This window comes from Argiope bruennichi, chromosome 2 (genome assembly GCF_947563725.1).
Source record: "Argiope bruennichi chromosome 2, qqArgBrue1.1, whole genome shotgun sequence".
Taxonomy (NCBI): Eukaryota; Metazoa; Arthropoda; class Arachnida; order Araneae; family Araneidae; genus Argiope; species Argiope bruennichi.
Genome location: NC_079152.1, coordinates 128481061 through 128502195, shown reverse-complemented (window position 1 = coordinate 128502195; position 21135 = coordinate 128481061). Strand labels below are relative to the sequence as shown.

Sequence of the window (21135 nt, the reverse complement as noted above, 5' to 3'; positions counted from 1 at the left end):
TCGCCAATCTTAATGTTCGTTAAAATTTTAATAATTAAATATTTTATGCAATTTCTACTTTAATAGCTTCTTCATCAAAATATTTTAAAACTTCAAATTTTGATTATCATATAATTCATTCATAATATTATAAAGGCCTTCAGTCATAACGTAATATGTATCTCTCTCATTTTCTGTTAGCACCCGTAGAATTTATGCTTTAAATTAAAGTGGAAAGAATTTATCTTCAATTAATATAATAATATTTTTTACTGAAACAAAGCATTTTTTTATAATCTGATTACTGAAAATAGAGTCACTCAGCGTTTAAACTTTATGGGCACTAAAGAATATCTTTTTAAATTTATGTAATATCTCAAGAGTTGGTCAACAAAATTTTCTTAGATTCATTATGAGCAGATCGATTAATTAACAATGTTTAAATTTAAATGCATCAAACACTAAGAAAATAAAACGAATCGTTTAAAATAAACGGTTGAAAACGGTAGAATTTATGCTTTAAATTAAAGTGGAAAGAATTTATCTTCAATTAATATAATAATATTTTTTACTGAAACAAAGCATTTTTTTATAATCTGATTACTGAAAATAGAGTCACTCAGCGTTTAAACTTTATGGGCACTAAAGAATATCCTTTTTAATTTATGTAATATCTCAAGAGTTGGTCAACAAAATTTTCTTAGATTCATTATGAGCAGATCGATTCATTAACAATGTTTACATTTAAATGCATCAAACACTAAGAAAATAAAACGAATCGTTTAAAATAAACGGTTGAAAACAGGTTTTAAAAAAACTACTTAAAAAACGATGTACTTAAAACTATAAGCATATACAAAAAATATATAACTAACATAAATACAATTTACTTACAAAAGCATGCAACTAACCCAAAAATAATTTAGATCATCCATTGATAACGTTGTCATGGCAACAATCAGAACAGAATGCGCATGCGTGAATTTTCTTCGCCGGTTACGTAACGCAAATGCGTGATTTTTTCTACGCCAGTTGGGGTAACGCTATGCGGATTAGAAATTTTTAATTTCCTTTATTCTGTTTTATTTTAATTCAAAAGTACTTCAGAATGAATCTGAAAGATTGATTCATTAACAATGTTTAATTTTAAATGCATCAAACATTAAGAAAATAAACAGAACCGATTGAAATAATCAGCCGAAAAATTTTAACCCTAACCTCATTACTGTTGGGAGAAAAAAAAACTGAAGCCTTTCTCGTTTGGCGCTGGGGATAATGGAAGATTTTTTTGGCGGAAAAGTTGGCGGTGTGGAAAATGGAAGATTTTTTTGGCGGGAAAGTTAGTTTTTAATTAATAATTAAAATTCTAATTAAAAATTCGAAAAAAGAAACCCCAGGTGCACATTCCCAACCTCCAAGGTATACATGTGCCAAATTTGGTAGCTGTATGTCAAACGGTCTGGCCTGTAGAGCGCCAACACACACACACACACATTGAGCTTTATTATAAGTATAGAAGAACTGAAATTATTCATATTTCCAACTATTACTCAATATTTCTCATGTTTTTTTAATATTAGATAATATAATTAAATATACATGATGATGAAACTATTAATTTAATGCAATGTTTATATGAATTTTATATTAGATAGAAGCAGTTTTAATTAGCAGCACGTAAATTAATTCTAGACACGATTATAAAGGAGTTAAGGTCGAAGTAATCTTTAATATTAAAATTAATGGATCCGAAAAGGCAGGATTCAAGATCTTGATAAAAATTTCTATTTAGGATCATAGAATCATGTATTATTACAGATTTTTAAAACCAACTTTAATTTTTTTTCAGTTTTTATATGTACAAGAAATTAAAATCCATTACTATATGAAGTGTGTTCACAATCATCGTCTCAAAAATATGACTCCAAAATACAGTCAAGTCTATTTAAAGTCATGTAAACTTGACTGCATTTCGATGTCAGGTCTACTTGACTTTAAATCTTAAAGCCAAGTTAACGTATTGAGTCACAAATTTTAATTCAATACACTAAATATTTCTTTGCCAAAAATACACTGTATTTATTACCCTGAAGAAGAAAAGACAAATTGGCGTGAAATGAAATTTTAAGAATTGTTGGAAATATCAATTACTGGCCTTTTCTTTAGACTATTAGCCCTTTAGCACCCAGAACCTTAAAATAGAGCGTTAAATAAACAAATCTAATTTCAAAAGATAGTTTCCAAATTACTCAGAAAGGGCGAACTGCTGATGGTAAATCTGCTTAAAAATATATATTGCCACGAGCAATAATTATAGCCAATTTTTACGAACACTGTTTCCGCATAATATATTTCAAAAATTGGGGCAATTCTGCTGTTGGTTATTTTAACGAAATAGTGAAAAAAAAAACACTGTTTCATCTTTCCATATTTTTATATCGATCCTATAGGGTAATTTAGATATGGCACGAAGCGTGTTAAAGAAACAGTACACTATTTACTGACCGTGTATATCAACATGAAAATTACTTTAAAAAGTGTTGCCCAATAATTTCAGAGAAAAACAGCCGAAATCTGAGTTAGTAAAGTAAATAAAACTCCAGGAAAACATGTTACATCTATTTCCAACCGTAGGGTAATTTATAATCTTCAAATACGTGATAAAATTACTCTTATCATCATTCGTGATTCTCAATCTGCAATCTAATTTCTTAAGCAGTTACACAGAGCATGAAATTTAATCACGTCACATTTTGATTGAATCTTTAACGGGGTAACATCTTCCTGTGGAAACTAGAAGAACTTAAGAAATTTTGTGCACACGGAAATTTAAGGTAAATATTGATATTTTATGCACACGGAAATTTAAGGTAAACATTGATATTTTATGCCCACATAACATTAGTATTGTAATCATTGTTCTAACTTTTATTATTTCATAATTACAGTTTCGAAAAAAGATGGGATGTATTATTCCTTTGATTTTTTTTCTTATAATTGAACATAGTTTCACTAGAAGGGATTTCAAATATGGGAATAAGAAACTTCCGATATGAGGGTTAATTCTCGGCACCTTTGTGGGTATTTTAAACAGTGTGGAGTCGAGTTACTTACTGACTTTGAAAGGATGTGCCTCCTGTGGAAGAACCGGTACCGTGACCATTGATAGCTCTGAGGATACACATAGTTTCAACTTATTGCTGCCGTTGCGTTTTAGTATCATTTAATGTTTTACATATCCCTTTCAAGAGGGACGGGATAGCTCAGTGGTACATATGAATTATTGCTTGTACGTATGGATTATTACCTATGATATGTAATCCAAGATAATACTCCATAGTAATTTCAGTTTCATTTCTAATGAACAACTATTAAATTAATAAATTTATTAATTTATCTATTCTAACCACTTATGGTGATCAGTTGGTTCCCTAGATTAGTGATTGCTAAGAATTTTAATGAATTATTTTAAGCAACATGATAATAATTACTTACTCAACAAAATATTTTTAAGCTTCAAACTTCAATAGACATACAACTCATTTTATTTTAGAAGTCTTACACAATTGTATACATTATGCAATGCGTTTCTCTTATTTTTTTGTTTTTTTTGTTTTTGTACATCCAGCTATGATATTGGAAAAATTAGTAATGTTTAAAAATGGAATTACATTTAAAAGTTGTTACCGTTGATTGAATTTTTTAATTAAATTTTAATTTAGGTACAACAAAATCTCAGTAATTTTATTTAAAGTATATTTGATGATAAAACCTTCTCAGCATGAAAAAATCTTCAAATCTTCATACATTGAGTAGAAACTATGTGAAAAAAAGGGAAGAATGAAACATTGGTCATAACAATTTAAACGATTTGAATTTGATATTAATAATGAAATATATTATTTCAAAATGAGTTTAAAATAAGTTTTAAAAATTAGCTAAAAGAAGAAGAAAAATTATGAGTTAAAAAAATTGATATCAGAGAAAAAATTTATTTTGAATTTTATGATAATATAAAAACTAATTTTTGCTCTAATACTTCCGAAAATATTTATTAATTAACTGATGACTGCCGAAAATATAAATTAAAAACTACTAACCAGCAGAATTACGTTCAATTTTTAATAAATTTTAGTTTTAATTAAAAGTATTAAAAACTCACTCTGAGGTGCACATCCCCCCCATTATATATAAGTGCCATAATTAAAGATGTTTAAAAATATTTTCAACCATCAAGTGAATGATATTTTTATAAATATGACTATATTTTTGTGGTTTCATAGTTCTATATAGATTAGTAAATATATGTTTATAAAAGCACAGATGAATTTACTGTAAATCTACATTTTAAAGTAAAGTTTAAAATTCATTTCTTAAAAATATTTTACTTGGAATACAAAATATTTTAAGTAAATTATTTTATTTTATTTTATTTTTTACAATTTTACTATTTAAAATTAATTTTTTAGAAAGCAGAACTGTAAGTGATATGTAAATATTTATGTAATATGATAAACTTTAAAGAACACTTTTCTGAAGATTCTAAAATCTGATCCAGTTAGCATAGTATGATGAAGATAACCTTAAACACATCACATTATGCAATAACGTATAACTTTAATGAAGAATAAAGAATAATTAATAAAGAATAAACTCAACAAAGAAATATTGTAAAAACCATTAAGAAAAGATTATTTTCATTTTCAAACCAGTGTATTCCTGTTGTTACAAATTAAAACAAGCTTCCCTTATTCTGAACGTAATAATGTCTCTGTATCTCTTTCGATATAGCATATTTGCTGACAGCTGATTAAACATTTTGAAAGATCATTTGTATATCGTTGATCAATTAATAATCTACTTTTCTTAAATGTTGATAAAATAATGTTTTAGGTATAACGAAATTCCATACTAATTTTTCATCAATATATTATCTGTAGCGAAACTATTTGACCGTGAGTATAAAAGACAAGAAGTACAACACGTGTATCATCCAAGGGACATATAAAAATAAAAATGAGATGCCATTCGAGATAGAATAATAGTTTACAACTTGCGATAATCTTAAAAAGGTGTATAATAAAACTAAAAAGCAAAATTGTATTGTAAAACATTTTTGAGAGATATTTTTATTTCTACAAATTTGTTATCGAACTATAGCTAAAAGTTTTGTAACAATCAAATTAATTATGGAAAGAATCTACAAATGCGTTTAAATAAAATTTTGAAACTCAAATGAAGGTTCATGACAACATTTAGCATAAATTGAGTCCTAACATTTATCAACGCGTAGGTAATTTATCTGCAGATAATGCTTTTCATCTCGACTAGTAATAAAGATGGTGTGTGTGATTTTGCGCTCTACTGGATAAATCGTTAAAACTAGAGTTACAAAATTTGGTTCATATATACTTTGGAGAATGGCAGTGTGCACCTCGGAATAATTCTTTTGCAATTAGAATTTTAATTTTGAAAATTAAATAAAGTTTAAGGGATTTTTTTTTGATAATTTTTGAAAATACTGAAGCAGAAAAATGACACCTGTATAATCTGAAATTTCAAAAAATTATCTGTCCAATTACATACTTTTTTGCAGATTTTTTTTATCAATTTTTGTTTTCAAATATATTTTTAATGTATTTTACAGTATATGTCATTGCTAAAAGGAAACTTAAATCGTTTTCATTGTTGCTCTAAATATTTCATCCTATCATTTTCCATTGTTGATGACCAAGATATGACGATTCAGCTCATTTTTCCATGTTGAATAGATTTCAGTACAAAGTAATGGCAAAAAAGTGTACCCATTATTAAACAATGTTATTCTTTCCTGTGATATAATTGGATGCATTCTGGTGACGATTAGGTGTGCGCCAAAAGTGGCGTTACACCAGTAAAAAGCTCCTACTCAAAAAAGAAAAAAAATTAAATTACTATCAAAGAATTAGTTATTTTTAAAAAAATATTTCATACGCGTATGTACTAGATGCAAAAGAAGACAAAGACAGTTAAAGGGAGAAAAAACAGAACAAAAATAATTATATGTATAAAGGCATATATTGAAAATTAGAGAAATGCATAGCATAATGGCTAAACCAGTGTAAGGTTTCTAAAATAGCATGTTATATGTCTGTCAAAATTTGAGGTTTAAACGAGATTTATTGAAGAAGCCGTTAACACCCAAATTACACAAAATATTTAATTGAAACTTTTAGCAACTATAAACCCTGAAAGTAATTAAAACCCCTAACTGAAACCAATTGGGATAGACTTCCCGAAACCTTAAATTTGTATTAAAGGCGTTTTTGCCATTCTTCCACATAAAAGTTATGAAACATGAAATTCTCACTTGCGCATACTTTTTATTTTCAAATTTCCTCACAAGAGCATTTCATGTTTCATTGCGTAATTAAAAAAACGAATATGCATTTTAAATCTTTTTTAGATCTACTGAAATCAAAATTTGACAAAATTATAAGTTTAATAAGAATATTGCAAGTGAAATTTCATTTATTTAAGTTATCAGACTTTTCATTTATTGCGTTCAGATATATGCAAATGTATAAAGCAATAGATGTCAAACTCATTACCAAATTTGGTTCAACATTTGATACAATTTTGATGGAAAATACGTATACTAAAATTCAACTTTACAGTTCTATGTGGTTTTCCATTATCATGTTTACTTGCACTCTGACAGATTGACTATCTTGATGGGTTCTATGCAAAATTTAACGAAAATCTACACATTCTGTGTTAAACCAAATATAATTTTCATCCAACTATTTCAAAGAGATTTAAGTTATTAAATACTATCAAAACATTGATTACGATTTTTTTTAAATTACACACTTTTTCTTTGTATAATTCGTATATAAGAAAATAAAAAAAATCTGACCTACGAGCATACTTATGCATAATTTTTCTGGAATCAGAATTTTGGGGAATCAATTTTCAAATGCGTTATGAAAATTCAGAAATTGGATATGTTCCTCTTCCATTCTGCTTTAACTGCGATTCGTTCTGCCTCTAACAATGCTCATGAAAGGAATGTGAAAATAACTTAAAAGAACAAATGAGAGTATGAAAAATATTAAATTTAATGAACTTGTCAAGAATATATAAAATCAAGGTGATTTAGAATTTTTATGTCTTTCTTTAACAACTAAATGATCACTTTTATTGTATATAAATCATTGCCCAATTGTAACTTTCGAAATCTTTAGAGAAGTTTATATACTTCCACCAAGAAAAAATAATTTACATGTTGTAAAGAGCAATTTTTTTTAAATGTTACTTGAGAAAATAATTATACATATAAAAAAACATCTGCAAAATTTACATTTAGTAGAGATAAATTTTTTTGTTACTTGAGTCAATGAATATACATATGAAACATTTTCAAAATATAAATTTTTAAGTAGTTCCAAGAATTCATTATTTATATTTACATTATTATTTCATTAGTTATATTTATAAATGATGATGAATAAAAATGGCCGAGTAGTAGATGTTCGATCTTAAGAGTGGTCATATAAAAATTTATTTTCAAGGGAAATTATCAACTTTTGAAAAATAAAAATATGAAGCACGAATAAATCATATCCGTCATTTTCTTTTTAAGCTTTCAATGGAGAGCTAAAAGATTTTAAATACAAGCGGTAGAAAACATGGCATGTGAGGTAAATATGATGGAAATAACTTCATTCCTATTTGATTAAAATGAAAATGATGTAAAATTATACTATAGTAATAATTGAATTATAATTAAAATCCTTTTACAGTAATATTTACAACAAATGACATTCTTTAATAAAATTACAAAATTGCATCCGAAAAAAAAATCCACATTACGTATAATTATTACCTTAATAAATTTACACGCTTAGAAAATACGATTTATCAAATCCGTTATACTTGTGAAGTATCTTTGCAAACATTGTATTTTAAGAAAATTATTTAAAGGACAAACATTTGGCGTTGTAGGGTGCATTCGCATTCTCTGTTCTTTATTGTTGTTTCTGAAATAATCTATGAAGAAAGAAAATGGTTGAAGAGATGAGTTGAAAAATCTCGCCTCAAATGTTTATTTAAGACGGAATCAAATTATGAAATGATTTTTGAGTTAATACACAAAATAAAATTTTATGTTATTATGAATAATTTAAAACTGACAAAAGAAAATAAAAGTTTAGTGACTGCACAGCAAAAATTATTTTTCATGTAAAACTGTAATCTTTCTACAATTGTGAATTCAGCGAAAGTCAACATGCTTTTACTTGTAATATCATATTTTTCATTTTTGTTTTCTTTAATAAGTTGGTGAAAACGTTGATGCATAAAAAAAGGAAATATTTAATTAAAAAATCAAAATCTCTAGGAGTATTAAAGTGAAATAATAACATAATATTTTTAGAAGAAATTGTTGCATCGAAATGCAATCGAATCTCTATTAAATGAGGCCTCATAGTTCATTCTTAAGAATTTCATTACGAAGAAAATTTATTAAATATAAATTTGTAAAATGATTAATAAAACAAGAATGTAAGTAAAGAATGGAATTACTCAAGCTTCTTTATTTAAATCATATACTAAACAAAGAAAAAATATGCAATCCTGCTTTTTAAGATTTTTATATAAAAAAAGGCATTTTCATAAAGAATGGCAGGCATTTTGGCAACATTTTCTTAAAACTGTAGACACATTTAATTTATCACAAATGTTGTTTACATTTTTTTTTATGTGATCCTATTTTAATAATATCTCCATCATCTTTCCTTGTATCTTTATTGCATTTCGTAAAACTTCGCAATATGTCATATTCTACAAAATATGATAGTGCCTTCGTTTATATGAAGAAAATTATTCAGCATTCTTCATTTCTGAAACAGATCTCATGATAATTTAGATTTGTAGATTTGTTGGAATTCTATCAAATGAAATGTCATGGATGATAGAAGAAAAAAGACTTCCGTGAAATACAAATAATATTCTATATCGTTATATTAAATACTATGCAAATATTATCCAAAATCTAGAATAATGCTGAAGATTTATATAAAATGAAAAGTTTGTCGAATGGATACTTTACTACATATAGATGTGTGAATATTATATGCATATAAAACAATATGAATGTAACGAAATATGTAAAATGTATGTATTCTAAAATTAAAGTAAATTATGTAAAAAACAAATATACAAAATGTTTTTGCAGTAGTTTTATTTATTGAAAATTTTATAATAATTAAACTCTATGCGATAAAACGTGCACATTTTCTACAGACGATAAGGAGAAAACAAAATGAATTTACCTACGTAAAAAAAACTACCGTGAAATAAAAATAATATTCTATATCGTTATATTAAATACTATGCAAATATCATCCAGAATCTGGAATAATGCAGAAGATTTCTATAAAAAGAAAACTTTGATGAATGGTTACTTTACTACATATAGATGTATGAATATTATATGCATATAAAACAATATGAATGTAAAGAACTATGTAAAAAGTATGCATTCTAAAATTAAAGTAAAGTATGTGAAATGTAAATATATAAAATAATTTTCGCAGTAGTTATATTTATTGAAAATTTCATGCTAATTAAGTTCTATGCAATGAAAAATGCAAATGTTCTAGATATGACAATGAGAAAAATGAAATAAATTTATCTACGCAACTAGACTCACTATTAGGAAAATTAAGATATGAAGTCAATTAATTAACTTTTTAATTGACTTCTTAATGTTTTATCCATCAAATAAACTTATTTAGAAAATAAATACTAATAGAAATAAAACAATTGAATGAATTTTTTTTGCAAAGATGAAACATTTAATTCAATGATAATTGGTTCTTATGAGGATTTGTGAACTGAACTTGCTCACTTTCATTTAAGATTAAAGTTTCAATTTATTTCCATGCTATTTTAAGGACTTCACTGATACATTCGATTATGAAAATATATTCACCATAAAGTGTAAAGATGAGACTACCGTTATAGTTCACTGAAGATGAACAAGCAGGTATGATATTTCTGCTGATCTTAAAGTGACAGGGCCAAGGATATGAGTTTTTTTCTCGTATAAAAAATAGCAGAGTAGATTTCGCTTACATAATAACATTTTTTATTTCAGTGATCAAATTCGTTTACCATTAAGGAGGAATCAAATAAAAAATAATCTAGGACTCTCTTTTCAGATTTCTTGAATAAATGTATTTATAAAGATTTTTTCATAAATAAATATTTTTTTCAATCTATATAAATAAAAGTAGAAATTCATAGAATGTTAGCAGATTATTGCTGTACAAACTTGTAAAAAATATTCTACAAATCTTTCTAATAAAATATCATTTTTATTAAATAAAAATTACGTTTCCATGCCATAAATAGAAATGATTATTTTATCTTAAATGTTGTCTTTTCTGTGAATAGACACATTAGAGATTTTTTAAACTATGTTATTCATTTGCTTCGTGTTGCTAATGATAATCCTTTCTAAAATATTAAACCAGTATTTAAAATTATTAATAACTTATGGAAAAATTAACTTTCGATTAGTTTTTAAAGATCTTTTGATCTCTCTTTATTTAATAGAGAATCCACAACACTTAAAATTGATTAGTGCAACTGATATTTAAATTAAAAATGCAAAAGCTAAAAAGATTTTTGTAATATACAAAAATCCTTTAACATTTGCTCATACAAACTTATATATATATATATATATATATATATATATATATATATATATATATATATATATATATATATATATATATATATATATATATATATATATATATATATATATATATATATATATATATATATTCAAAATAATGTACATTATTTTTAAAAAATCATTTCTTTATCTGTGCATTTTCCTTCAAGAAATGTTAAACTATATAAATAAAAATTAATATTTTAAAATAGTTTTAGCGTTATGGAAATATAAAATACCGAAAAGTTTATCTGCAAATATCTGTGACAATTGCTAAGAAGTATAAGATAATTTTTAGTGAATATTAATAAAAGTTAATGAAATAATGCATTTTTTAAAAATCAAAACTGGCGTAAAATTATTCTTATCTGTGTAACGCAGGATATAAAAGTTTGTAAAAACTGAAATAACCAAGAAATAAGTGTTACATTCTCATCTAAAGGTATGCGAAGATGAATTTAAAAAAATCCACATTCAGAAAGAAAATTTAAAAACAAATGACCTTTCTTTATTTAGCACTTTTTTTAAAATTTTTATTGTGTAGTGATTATATTAATATTTGTATATGGTAAAGAGGCGATTTATAAACATATTAATTTCTTAAAAAAAATGTTGTGACTTTAAAATTTTGGCATTTTATTTAACAATGGAAACTGTTTACGCAGATATATTGGCAAGAAACAAACTACCTCTACTAGAGATGTTTAAAATATTTAAAAATTAGGCAATGAGGAAAATTCATATCAATTTTTACTTCTATGCAAATATTTGTTATTACACTTTTCAAACTTCAGCTTTATAGAGCATTAAAAACGACAAATGCAGAAATGACAAAAAATCATCTTTTATTATACTTCCTTCGTCCAATTTTGTTTGTCTGATTCGCCGTATTTTATCTTCCAAAGTTAGATGTCTTAATTTCTAAAAAATAAGAGAATATAATATTGATTTATTTCAAAATGTATTATAAAATATAAACTAAACTCACTTGTCTTTCTTTGCATATTAAGCCAAATAAACAAATATACCTGAAGTTTTGTGTCGCGTCTTTTATATAAATTTATCCAAATCATAGAACGTTACTGAAGGGAATTATTGGAAAAGAAACTGTCAATTTTTTTTTCTCGTAATCCATTGTTATATGAGTCAAAAAATTGTCATTAATTCCATCAATTTTCACTGATTTACTTCTTTATAATTATAACATTAATTAAAATTAATTAAAATATTTTGCTTATACAGACAAAATTATAAAAGGTGTTTCGTATCGATAGATAAACTATACATAAAAAAATAATACGAATATGATTACATACCATTTTCACGTGTGACACTTGCACATATGTATTTTAAAAGTTGTATGACCAGTTATCTAAACATAATTTATTGAATTTTGTTTGTGCCCTCATTTTTATTTGGAAATACGAGGCAAAAACAATTGGAATATTAAAAATGAAGAAAAGGGAATGTATTTTTTGAAGCTAAAATTCTCTTTAGTTTTCAAGTTGTCAAAGGTCAACAGTTCAAATAGTAGGTAAACATCTTTTAACACAGTTTTTAATTGATTAATAACTTACTTTTTTATATAAGGAAAGCAGAAATTTATTCGACAAATGAGATGATCATAAGCAAATAAAGCCTTTCTCCGAAAACTTTCTAATTTGCTTTCCCATGCATTTATAATTGTACGATATTTGAGGCAGACTGTCATTTATTTCTCATTTGGAAAGTATGCATAGAGTAATTGATTGCATAATAATTGATTGTAATTGATTGATTAATGCAAAGGCTATGCATTAAAATTGACCTTAAGAATTCATGAATTTCAATGTTTTAGATCTGTCTGACTACTATTCCTTTAAAATTATGACTCAATGCCCTAACCTGCTCAAGCATGCTACAAACCGGAATGTAGAGTTTTTCCATGTGATTATGAACAGTTTTAATGAATTATTTTTATTTGAAGATGAAATCTCAAGCTCAATTTCAGTATTATTAATCGTGGGTATTTCTGACTTTTATTTTTATAGACTTAAATAACAGCTATTATAATAACAAATTATGAAATATAGAGTTAAATCACGGAAATATAATTTTATCTTCAAACCAAAACAAATATAAATTGCATTTTTAAGCTACTAAGTAGAATAGTTATTATTTAAATAGAATAGACGGCAATGCAAATAATATAACTTTATTACCTTTATTATTTGCATTGTATTACATAACGTTATAATTGCATTATATAGTATTAACTTAGCAGTTTAAACTGTCTTTCATAGTTCCAATATATGTGAAGTCTGTCCAGATAACAAATCGAGTTTCCCTAACATGTTGTTAAGGCATCTATCTATCATTTCTGCAATTTTGGTGTTGTATAACGCTAACCTTGAGTTTACCTTAGCCTTGCTTTTTTCGATAATCATAATTTTTTTAGAAGTAGAATGAACAAGTTTTTTTTTTTGTGTGTGTGTGTTTAACGATTAAGCAATGCGTTTGAATGAAATTTCGCCCAAATTTGGTAAAATATATATGGTAAAATATGAAACATTAGATATAAATGAGAAAATAGGCATTGGCGTATGTAAGAAATTTTATCGTATAGAGCTTGAAGAGAGGATTATTTTAATTGGTTCTACTTCTGTGAATGGTACAAGCATCTAAAATCAGGTAGAACGTCCATGAAAAGTTGTACTAACCTGTCAGTTTTCCACAATAGTCATTTGTATTGAGAAAGTTTTCCATTGATTAATCATTATTTAAACATTCATAAGATTTTCCAGGAACCAAACTTCAGAAAAAATTCTTCACACAATTTTGGTGTGTAACTTGAAGACCTATATTGAGTGAAAGAGGAATTGGGCTTACAGCATGTCAGGAGTCCTTGAATCGTCCAAATAGGTATCAACATTTTATAAAACCTGCCGTATTGACGTTATAATTCTTTAAAAATCATTTTGTAACCTTTCTTTTGCTCCCAGTTCTGCAATTTATTACATCTAGAAGAAGACAGTTTAACATGAAACCATAGAGAAAAAAAATTTCTATTAAGACTCATTTGTGGTTCAAAATAATGGATTCTCAGTATTTACTTAAATAGTGGACGAGATGTTTGGGGAGGTGTATAAAAGAAAAAAAAATATTTTAAAGAAAATAGGTACTTTTAACTGTTGTTTATTTCTTTTATAAACTCAGTCTCTTTTTGGATAGAACATGTATTATCACAAAACCATAGACGAAACGTTTGATGAGATGTTTATTATTATTGTCAAAGATAATTTTGAAGGAAATAGGTACATTTAACTGTCTTTGATTTCTTTTCTAAAACTAAAAAACATTTATATTGATTTTATTGTTAAAAGACATAACATAATATCCAAATGAAATTTGTAGATATAATTATTAAGTGTGTAGACAAAATTGTATTGAATAACTGAATTTTTGTTAGTAGACATAACATAATATTTAAATGAAATTCGAAAACATAATTATTGAAGTCGTAACAAAAAAATGATATTAAAACACTAATTCTTTATCTTTTCTGTTATTATCTTCCTCACACGTATTGCTTTAAGGCACATAAAAGTGAATTTGAAAAATAATATCCATTACTAGATAATTATACCCCGAATAGCCCTATCCTTATAATTATCTTTTGTCCACAGAAATTGGAGTTTTTCCGCAGAATTTCTATTTATTTATTTATTAAAAAACTAATTCTTTTAATAAATAAATAGATAATAAATGTCATTCCTTTTTTCATGAAAAAAGCAATAAAAACAATTAAATATACCGCAGTGGATTAATTCACATAACAATTATGCCATAAACAAAGTGATATCATAGCTACTGAGATAACATTTTCATAAGTTATCGGCAGTTAATCAAACGCTTACTCCATTTTGCATTCAAACGATTATTTTATGCAAAAATAACACCTTTTACTCTTTATGAACTGTGTTGAGTTCTCTACTAAAAGTTCTCTATTTGAAAAAAAAAAAATAATAATCACTTTCGAACACTTTCTAAACAATTCGCAGGTTCTGATGTATTTATAAAAATATTCTTCGAATCAAATATATTAGCATTTAGTAATAATTGAAATATAAATTGTAAAGAATTTAGAAAATATTTTTGGAAATAATAAATTCTATCTTAGAATATAATAGTCTATATTGTCATTGTCTGCATCAGCCGTTATTACTTTCTGCAATGATTTTTGGGATTTAACATGCAAATGTGAGTAAAATCCTTAAAAGGTATTAAAATACATTTAAATAACATACTTATGATGATTTAAAATGGAAACATTAAGTCGGTTGTTCTTCTTCTCTTTGATTTGATTTCCTTTTCTCTTACTATGCAGGAGATCGCAATCAGTTTTTGTTTTTATATCCTTGCAAGCAAAATCGAAGCATAATTTTTTTAGTGAAACGTTTGTAAACACAGTTTATCAGATTTTCTCATGCGGGAAACCTTGAATTTCATCTCAAGAAATCCCGTCGATATGTTTTTCTCTCTAACAGCATCGCGTCACGTCCAAAGGAACAAGTCTTCCCGTAAGAAACACTACTGACGTCACTCCACCAATGAGAAGAAAGTTTTAAATTAAAAAAAATAATTCTGGGAGAGAAACGAGAAGCAGATTCATTTGAAGATCTGAAGAGTGAAGTTAATTCATCATGACTTGTCCTTTTGCGACTAACAGGTGAGATATTTCATTCACATAATTTTTGCTACATCTCAGTGCTTTTAACTTCCAATTTTTTCAACTAACTTTTAATGATGAAAAAAGATTTTAAAAAATGTGTATGGAGTTTTTCTAAATACGTTGTTGATGAAAATAATCCGAAAACTGGAAAAAGAAACTGAACTTCGAATTATGGTTTGTGGAGTAACTAATATTCTTATAATTACTATTTATTATTTTACTTTCAAATTTTTAAATTTAATAAATGATTAAAAATTTCTTTTTTGTTATTTTTAAATAGGAAGAAATAATTCTCAATATGAATATTTTTATTTGACATTAAAGGATTTTTATTAAACTAAGCTTTTACTAAAATACTAAGCTCAACTTTGTTATTAATTGCTTTTTCTGCATTCGTGAAATCTATTTATAGGAATTTATACAACATTTTTGCAACTTTTAAAAATAGTGCTGTGTGGAATAAAAAAAAACTGTCTTATGTTGCATAATAGTAATGATTATACTGATAAATTTTAATATGAATGTACTTACATTCAGGTTTGAGATACAACTCTTTATTATATTCTGATTTTTTTAGAATTTATATTAGAATTTTTTTTATATATTCTGAACATTTTATTTAGGAATGAAACATATTTACTTATAATGAATTGCAATGTTTGGAAAAACCAACATTTTTAATCAATTTCTACGTATAAAAAAAGAATCCATCATATATTTTTATGCTTTACTGTTCCATGTTAAAATAAAAAAAATACTCTTTCCAAATGTCAGCAATTAAATTTTTACTATAAAGTTTAGTTTCTATCATGTAAAAATAATTTCATATCTTCGTAAATATATCATAAAATGTAGATATCATTATTTAGTTTTAAAACCTAATCAGTTTTTTTCTAGATGATCTTTGATGAGTGAATTTGATATTTTGAATTTTATAATTTGCCAGCTACATTACGATAAATGAGAGTATTTTATATTTTCATATTAAAACAAATTTTCCCTTATTTTCAATCATATTTGAGTAATATTTAAATTTTCAATTTCAGTGGTTTGTTTTCCATTTTGTTCACAAATTGTTATCCAAAACACGAAAATAAAAAAATTTATTTTTCATAATTTTTTTCGTTTAAAAGTAATTATTTGTAATACATTTCATGCCAATGAATGTAATGCAATGACAAAATGTACATTCTTTAAAAAATTCACAAGCCAATAAAAATAATCTTATTCCTAAAAATAAAAGCAAATTGTAACAACTATACCAATTTTCATCTATAAATTGGCAAAGTTTACTCTGGAGTAGATTCAAGAAATTATCGCAACATCTCATTAAGAAATTATAACTTAATGGATCCAGTCGCAATCCCGCATAATTCAAGCATTTATTCTGGATGGAAAGAAAAACATAAATTTAATAAATTTTTTCCACTTGAAAAAGATTAAGTTAGTAAAATTTAGCAAAATCGATAAAATAAATTGAACATTTAAATCTTTTTTTAAGTACTGCTTATAGAATTATTATTATATATTATGCACCACTAAAGGTGGAACATAATATGAACATATAACTTCAATAACAATGGGAATTGTTGTTATCGCTATTTCTTCCTCATGTATTTTACATTTTAGCTCCCAATTATGTTGACATTTTGCAAATCTTTTTTCCCAACCACTTTTCTTTTAAATGCAGTGTGACAGCAGTGGTGAAACCCTTCAATTAGAACTTGAATATAGTGGCTTAAATAGTAATTCCACACACAAAAAAAAAATCCGCATTTGTTTGAATCTACCATTTGATGCGGTGCGAAAATTTGGAGAGATGATTACCACCACCTCTTCCTCATCTGGCCTTGATTGAAATTTATGGATATTTTACCAAAATAGAAGTTTATGAGCTTCGATGCGGAAATTTAATTTAATTGGCCCTCTATAGCTGTAATTGATACTCAGGTTCGTATAATTTTTTTTCAAGCAAAGACTTCTTAAAAGAGGAACCTTTAAAGTTTCAAATGCAACCCTGAAAAGCTGAAAATGCATGTTTTTCAACTTTTTTTTTGTCATTACTTGGCGTATATTTTAACATTTGGCAAACGCTGTGCAAGATTGAGAAGAGTTCGTATCATTAATTTAAATCTGGTGAATATGCAACTAAGAGAAAGATAAATTAAACTTTTATTTGAGCTAGGAAAAAGGATTAAAGATCCATACATTCAAGTATATTTACATTAAAACTTACATTGATCATACATTAAAAATTAAGCTTCGAAGTAAATTCTGTTATAAATCTATAAAAAAAAATTTCATTGATCAGAAAATAAACTCTTGCATTTTTTCATAGTAATTTTTTGATGAAAGAAAATTAAAAGAATTGCTATAAATTTCATTGATGATTTCTCATTTTTGAATATGACATTAATTAGAAAGGCGACGATTGTATAAGTGGTTAATTTAGTTTCATATTGCTGCTGTCTGTTGCTATTTTGAAGAAATAAGAATTCCTTATTTCTTCAGTACTGCTATTCTAGGAAATGTTTTATTTTAAATATTTCTCAGATCGGTGTTTATAAGTTTTAGCTCTGATCAAAATTCACAATATATGAAACTTTATTTTGATATATATAACTTAAGGATTATATTTTCAAATGACAGCTATATCATTGAAATGTATGTAAGAATTACAGGAAATATTTTATTGAAACAGTATACGTACCCTTTAAAAGATCAGTCATACGTGTGATATCCCTCTCTAAGCAGATGCCAAAGTAATAAAATAGGTTTTTCTCACTCAATGTTCTACTTTGTGTATATTGGATGTATTAAACTAATAAGAGAAAATTATAATTATATATTTTCATCGAATCGGCACTACATATATTAATGGATAACTTCATATTAATAGGCTATTCCTCATTAATTTCATTTAAAACTATTTATTTTGCATTTCAGATTATTGGGATCACTGCATGATGCTGAAAACGATCCGAAAACAACCAAACCGGCTAATGGTCATAGCAGTCCTAGCATGCTGTATGGAGAATACTTACAGGTAATAAATAAGTATTGCTGACGATTAAATCAGCTTTAAATAAGGTAAGGTAAGTTAAATAATAAGGTAAAACCTCAGAACGGATAAGAAAGTGAAACACATTAATATTCAGCATTTGTATAAAATGTTTAGTGCGATAGAAGAAGTAACAAAACCGTGTTAAGCGAAATAGTCATTTTGTGTTACTCAACACAAAATGACACAAAAAATGACACAAAAAAAATGAAAATGTGTGCTAAATGAAATATGTCCAAATAAGTTAAACCGTTCCATATGAAATTGTCTAATAACTGTCTCATTATGTTTATAAAATATATTCCAAAAGCTTATTGGATGAAATTGGTGAGATATCTATACATCTCTCTCTCTCTCTCTCTCTCTCTCTCTGTATATATATATATATATATATATATATATATATATATATATATATATATATATATATATATATATATATATATATATATATATGTGTGTGTGTGTGTGTGTGTGTGTGTGTGTGTGTGTTACCGTTAAAGTATATAATGCAGTTATTTCATAGAATACCTTGTTATTCCAGGAAATAACTGATCGTGTCCGTTAAAGTGTGAAATATGTTATTAATTTGGCACTTTAACTAGTTATTCTATGAAATAACTAGGTATTCTATAAATTAACTAATGAGAGGCAGTTAAAGTGTAAAATAAACAATTTATCTAAAATGAAACTAAACTAATGATAGACAATTAAAATGAAAAAGAAGCAATTTATTTAATTTATGCAGCGTATAAATGGTATTTATGGAAACGTACCATAAAATCATTTGTTACAACAAGGATTACTAAAATGATACTTGGAATTACAAAGAACCTTATTTCTAAAACAAAAACATTTTTTATTTCTAAAACAAACAAACAAAAACATAAATGCAGTAGGGGTGGAAGGTAAATGTATTTGTCGTGCGAGATATATGATATAGATTATTTTACACTTTAACGGGCTGCAGATCGTTATTCTATGAAATAACTAGTTAAACCATGAAATACAAGAGAGTTTTACACTTTAACGGACACGATCAGTTATTTCATGGAATAACTAGGTATTCTATAAAATAACGGATTTCATACTGTAACGGTAACATATATATTAAATCAATAACAAAGGTAGAAACATTAAGGTAAGCATGGCGGTCAACGCATTAATTGCTCATCAGGGGGAACGAAATCATTGTGAACTGCGATTATTCCATTTTCTGTAAACAATATCGAAGAATTAAGTTCAAAAATATGTCTTCAGTCTTAATACTATAAAAGGCAAATGTGGATAGCTGCGAAAAATCAAAACTGGAATACAATATAAATAATTTATAAGAAAAACGCACAATAGACCAAGGTACATCAAATATGGATACAAATTGGAGACGCAATGCGAAAAAACAAAAGAAAATATATAGTACAAGAGAAGAAGAGCCGTACGAAGGACATGCCTCTTTACATGTTTGTTTACAGGATGTTTACGGTATATCAAGTTGCGAGAATTTGTGAAGTGAGATTGTACTAGATAAGGAGGGGATATGTCAACATGGGTTTTAGCACAAAAACCCATGTTATCACAATAATTACTGGCTCTGTTATCAATTATCATCATGTCCAGGAATTGCTGCTTTCACTGTTAATCAGCAGAGTGCACGGGAGTACCCAAACAGCACTGGAAAATTTCCATTCCATTCTACGATCATTAATGTAAATTGTTAGACACAGACAATTCCAAACACAAATACTACGACAGAGAAGTGAACTTTGAAATCTTCAACAATTACCGGTATAGTTTATCGTATCAAAATAGTATCTTTGGTGACGGAGGAGCATTTTGGATTTTGACATTCATTACCTATCAGATGATCAGAAGATAAATCTTTTTTTTCCCCTCTTACTTATATCTTAATAATCACTTCTGAGTGTTCCATTATTTCAAAATGTACTTGTTTTTCCGAATCTTCTGGAAATGCTGCAATATTTTGGCATGGTTTCAGATAGACTAATTTACGTAAGAAGTTTTTGGTAGTGACATTATCATTTTTGTTTTAATTGTCTTGTTAAATGAAAGTTTAGAATTCATGTTTGTATTCAAAATTTATAAAAAAAATGAGGATAGTAAATGTGAAATTAATATGTTGTATATACTTTGATACCTTCCACTTAAGAAACATGAGAAATAATATTATAAAATTATTCTTACTTTTAAAGACTATTTAATGGTACATTAAGTTCAATTAGTAATAACACAAGGGATTGTTTTCCCAATAGAAATCTTGTATTTTATAAAGTATTACAAATGTTTCATAGTAGATAGTGTAAATATTTAACGTTATGATGAATCTATTTTTTAAAAAGATGAGATATTATACACATTTACAAACATTTTTGCTGTAACTTATGCACTGCCTTTGTTCAATATTTATTAATACAATAATTTAATTCAAATAATTAACAATTAAATTAATATATTACCATTTCAAATAATAAAACACACAAGGAATGCAATTCCGATAGAAAAATGAATAAATAATTTATTTATATGAAAAATTATTAAATAAAACATTAATTAAATTATACTCTAGAGAAATGATGATGAAGCTAAAATAATTTTTTTGTAGAGAAAATTATCCAAAATTCTCTTCGTACTTCAATT

General features: G+C 26.1%; 1 protein-coding gene across 3 annotated transcripts in view; it reads left to right on the top strand.

The window, feature by feature from the left end:
• The first annotated feature begins 2707 nt into the window (after positions 1–2707).
• LOC129961967 (tryptophan 2,3-dioxygenase-like) overlaps positions 2708–21135 on the top strand; it is a 42355-nt gene continuing 23927 nt past the window's right edge. Inside the window, exons 1-4 of one of the 3 annotated variants that reach the window (XM_056075616.1) lie at positions 2726–2813; positions 13492–13609; positions 15235–15416; positions 18366–18465. In XM_056075616.1, the coding sequence (XP_055931591.1) occupies positions 15391–15416; positions 18366–18465 (126 nt within the window). In that variant the 5' untranslated portion in view covers positions 2726–2813; positions 13492–13609; positions 15235–15390. Of the gene's footprint in view, positions 2814–13491; positions 13610–15234; positions 15417–18365; positions 18466–21135 lie in introns of all 3 variants that reach the window. The other 2 variants (XM_056075615.1, XM_056075617.1) reach the window with 2 other exon arrangements.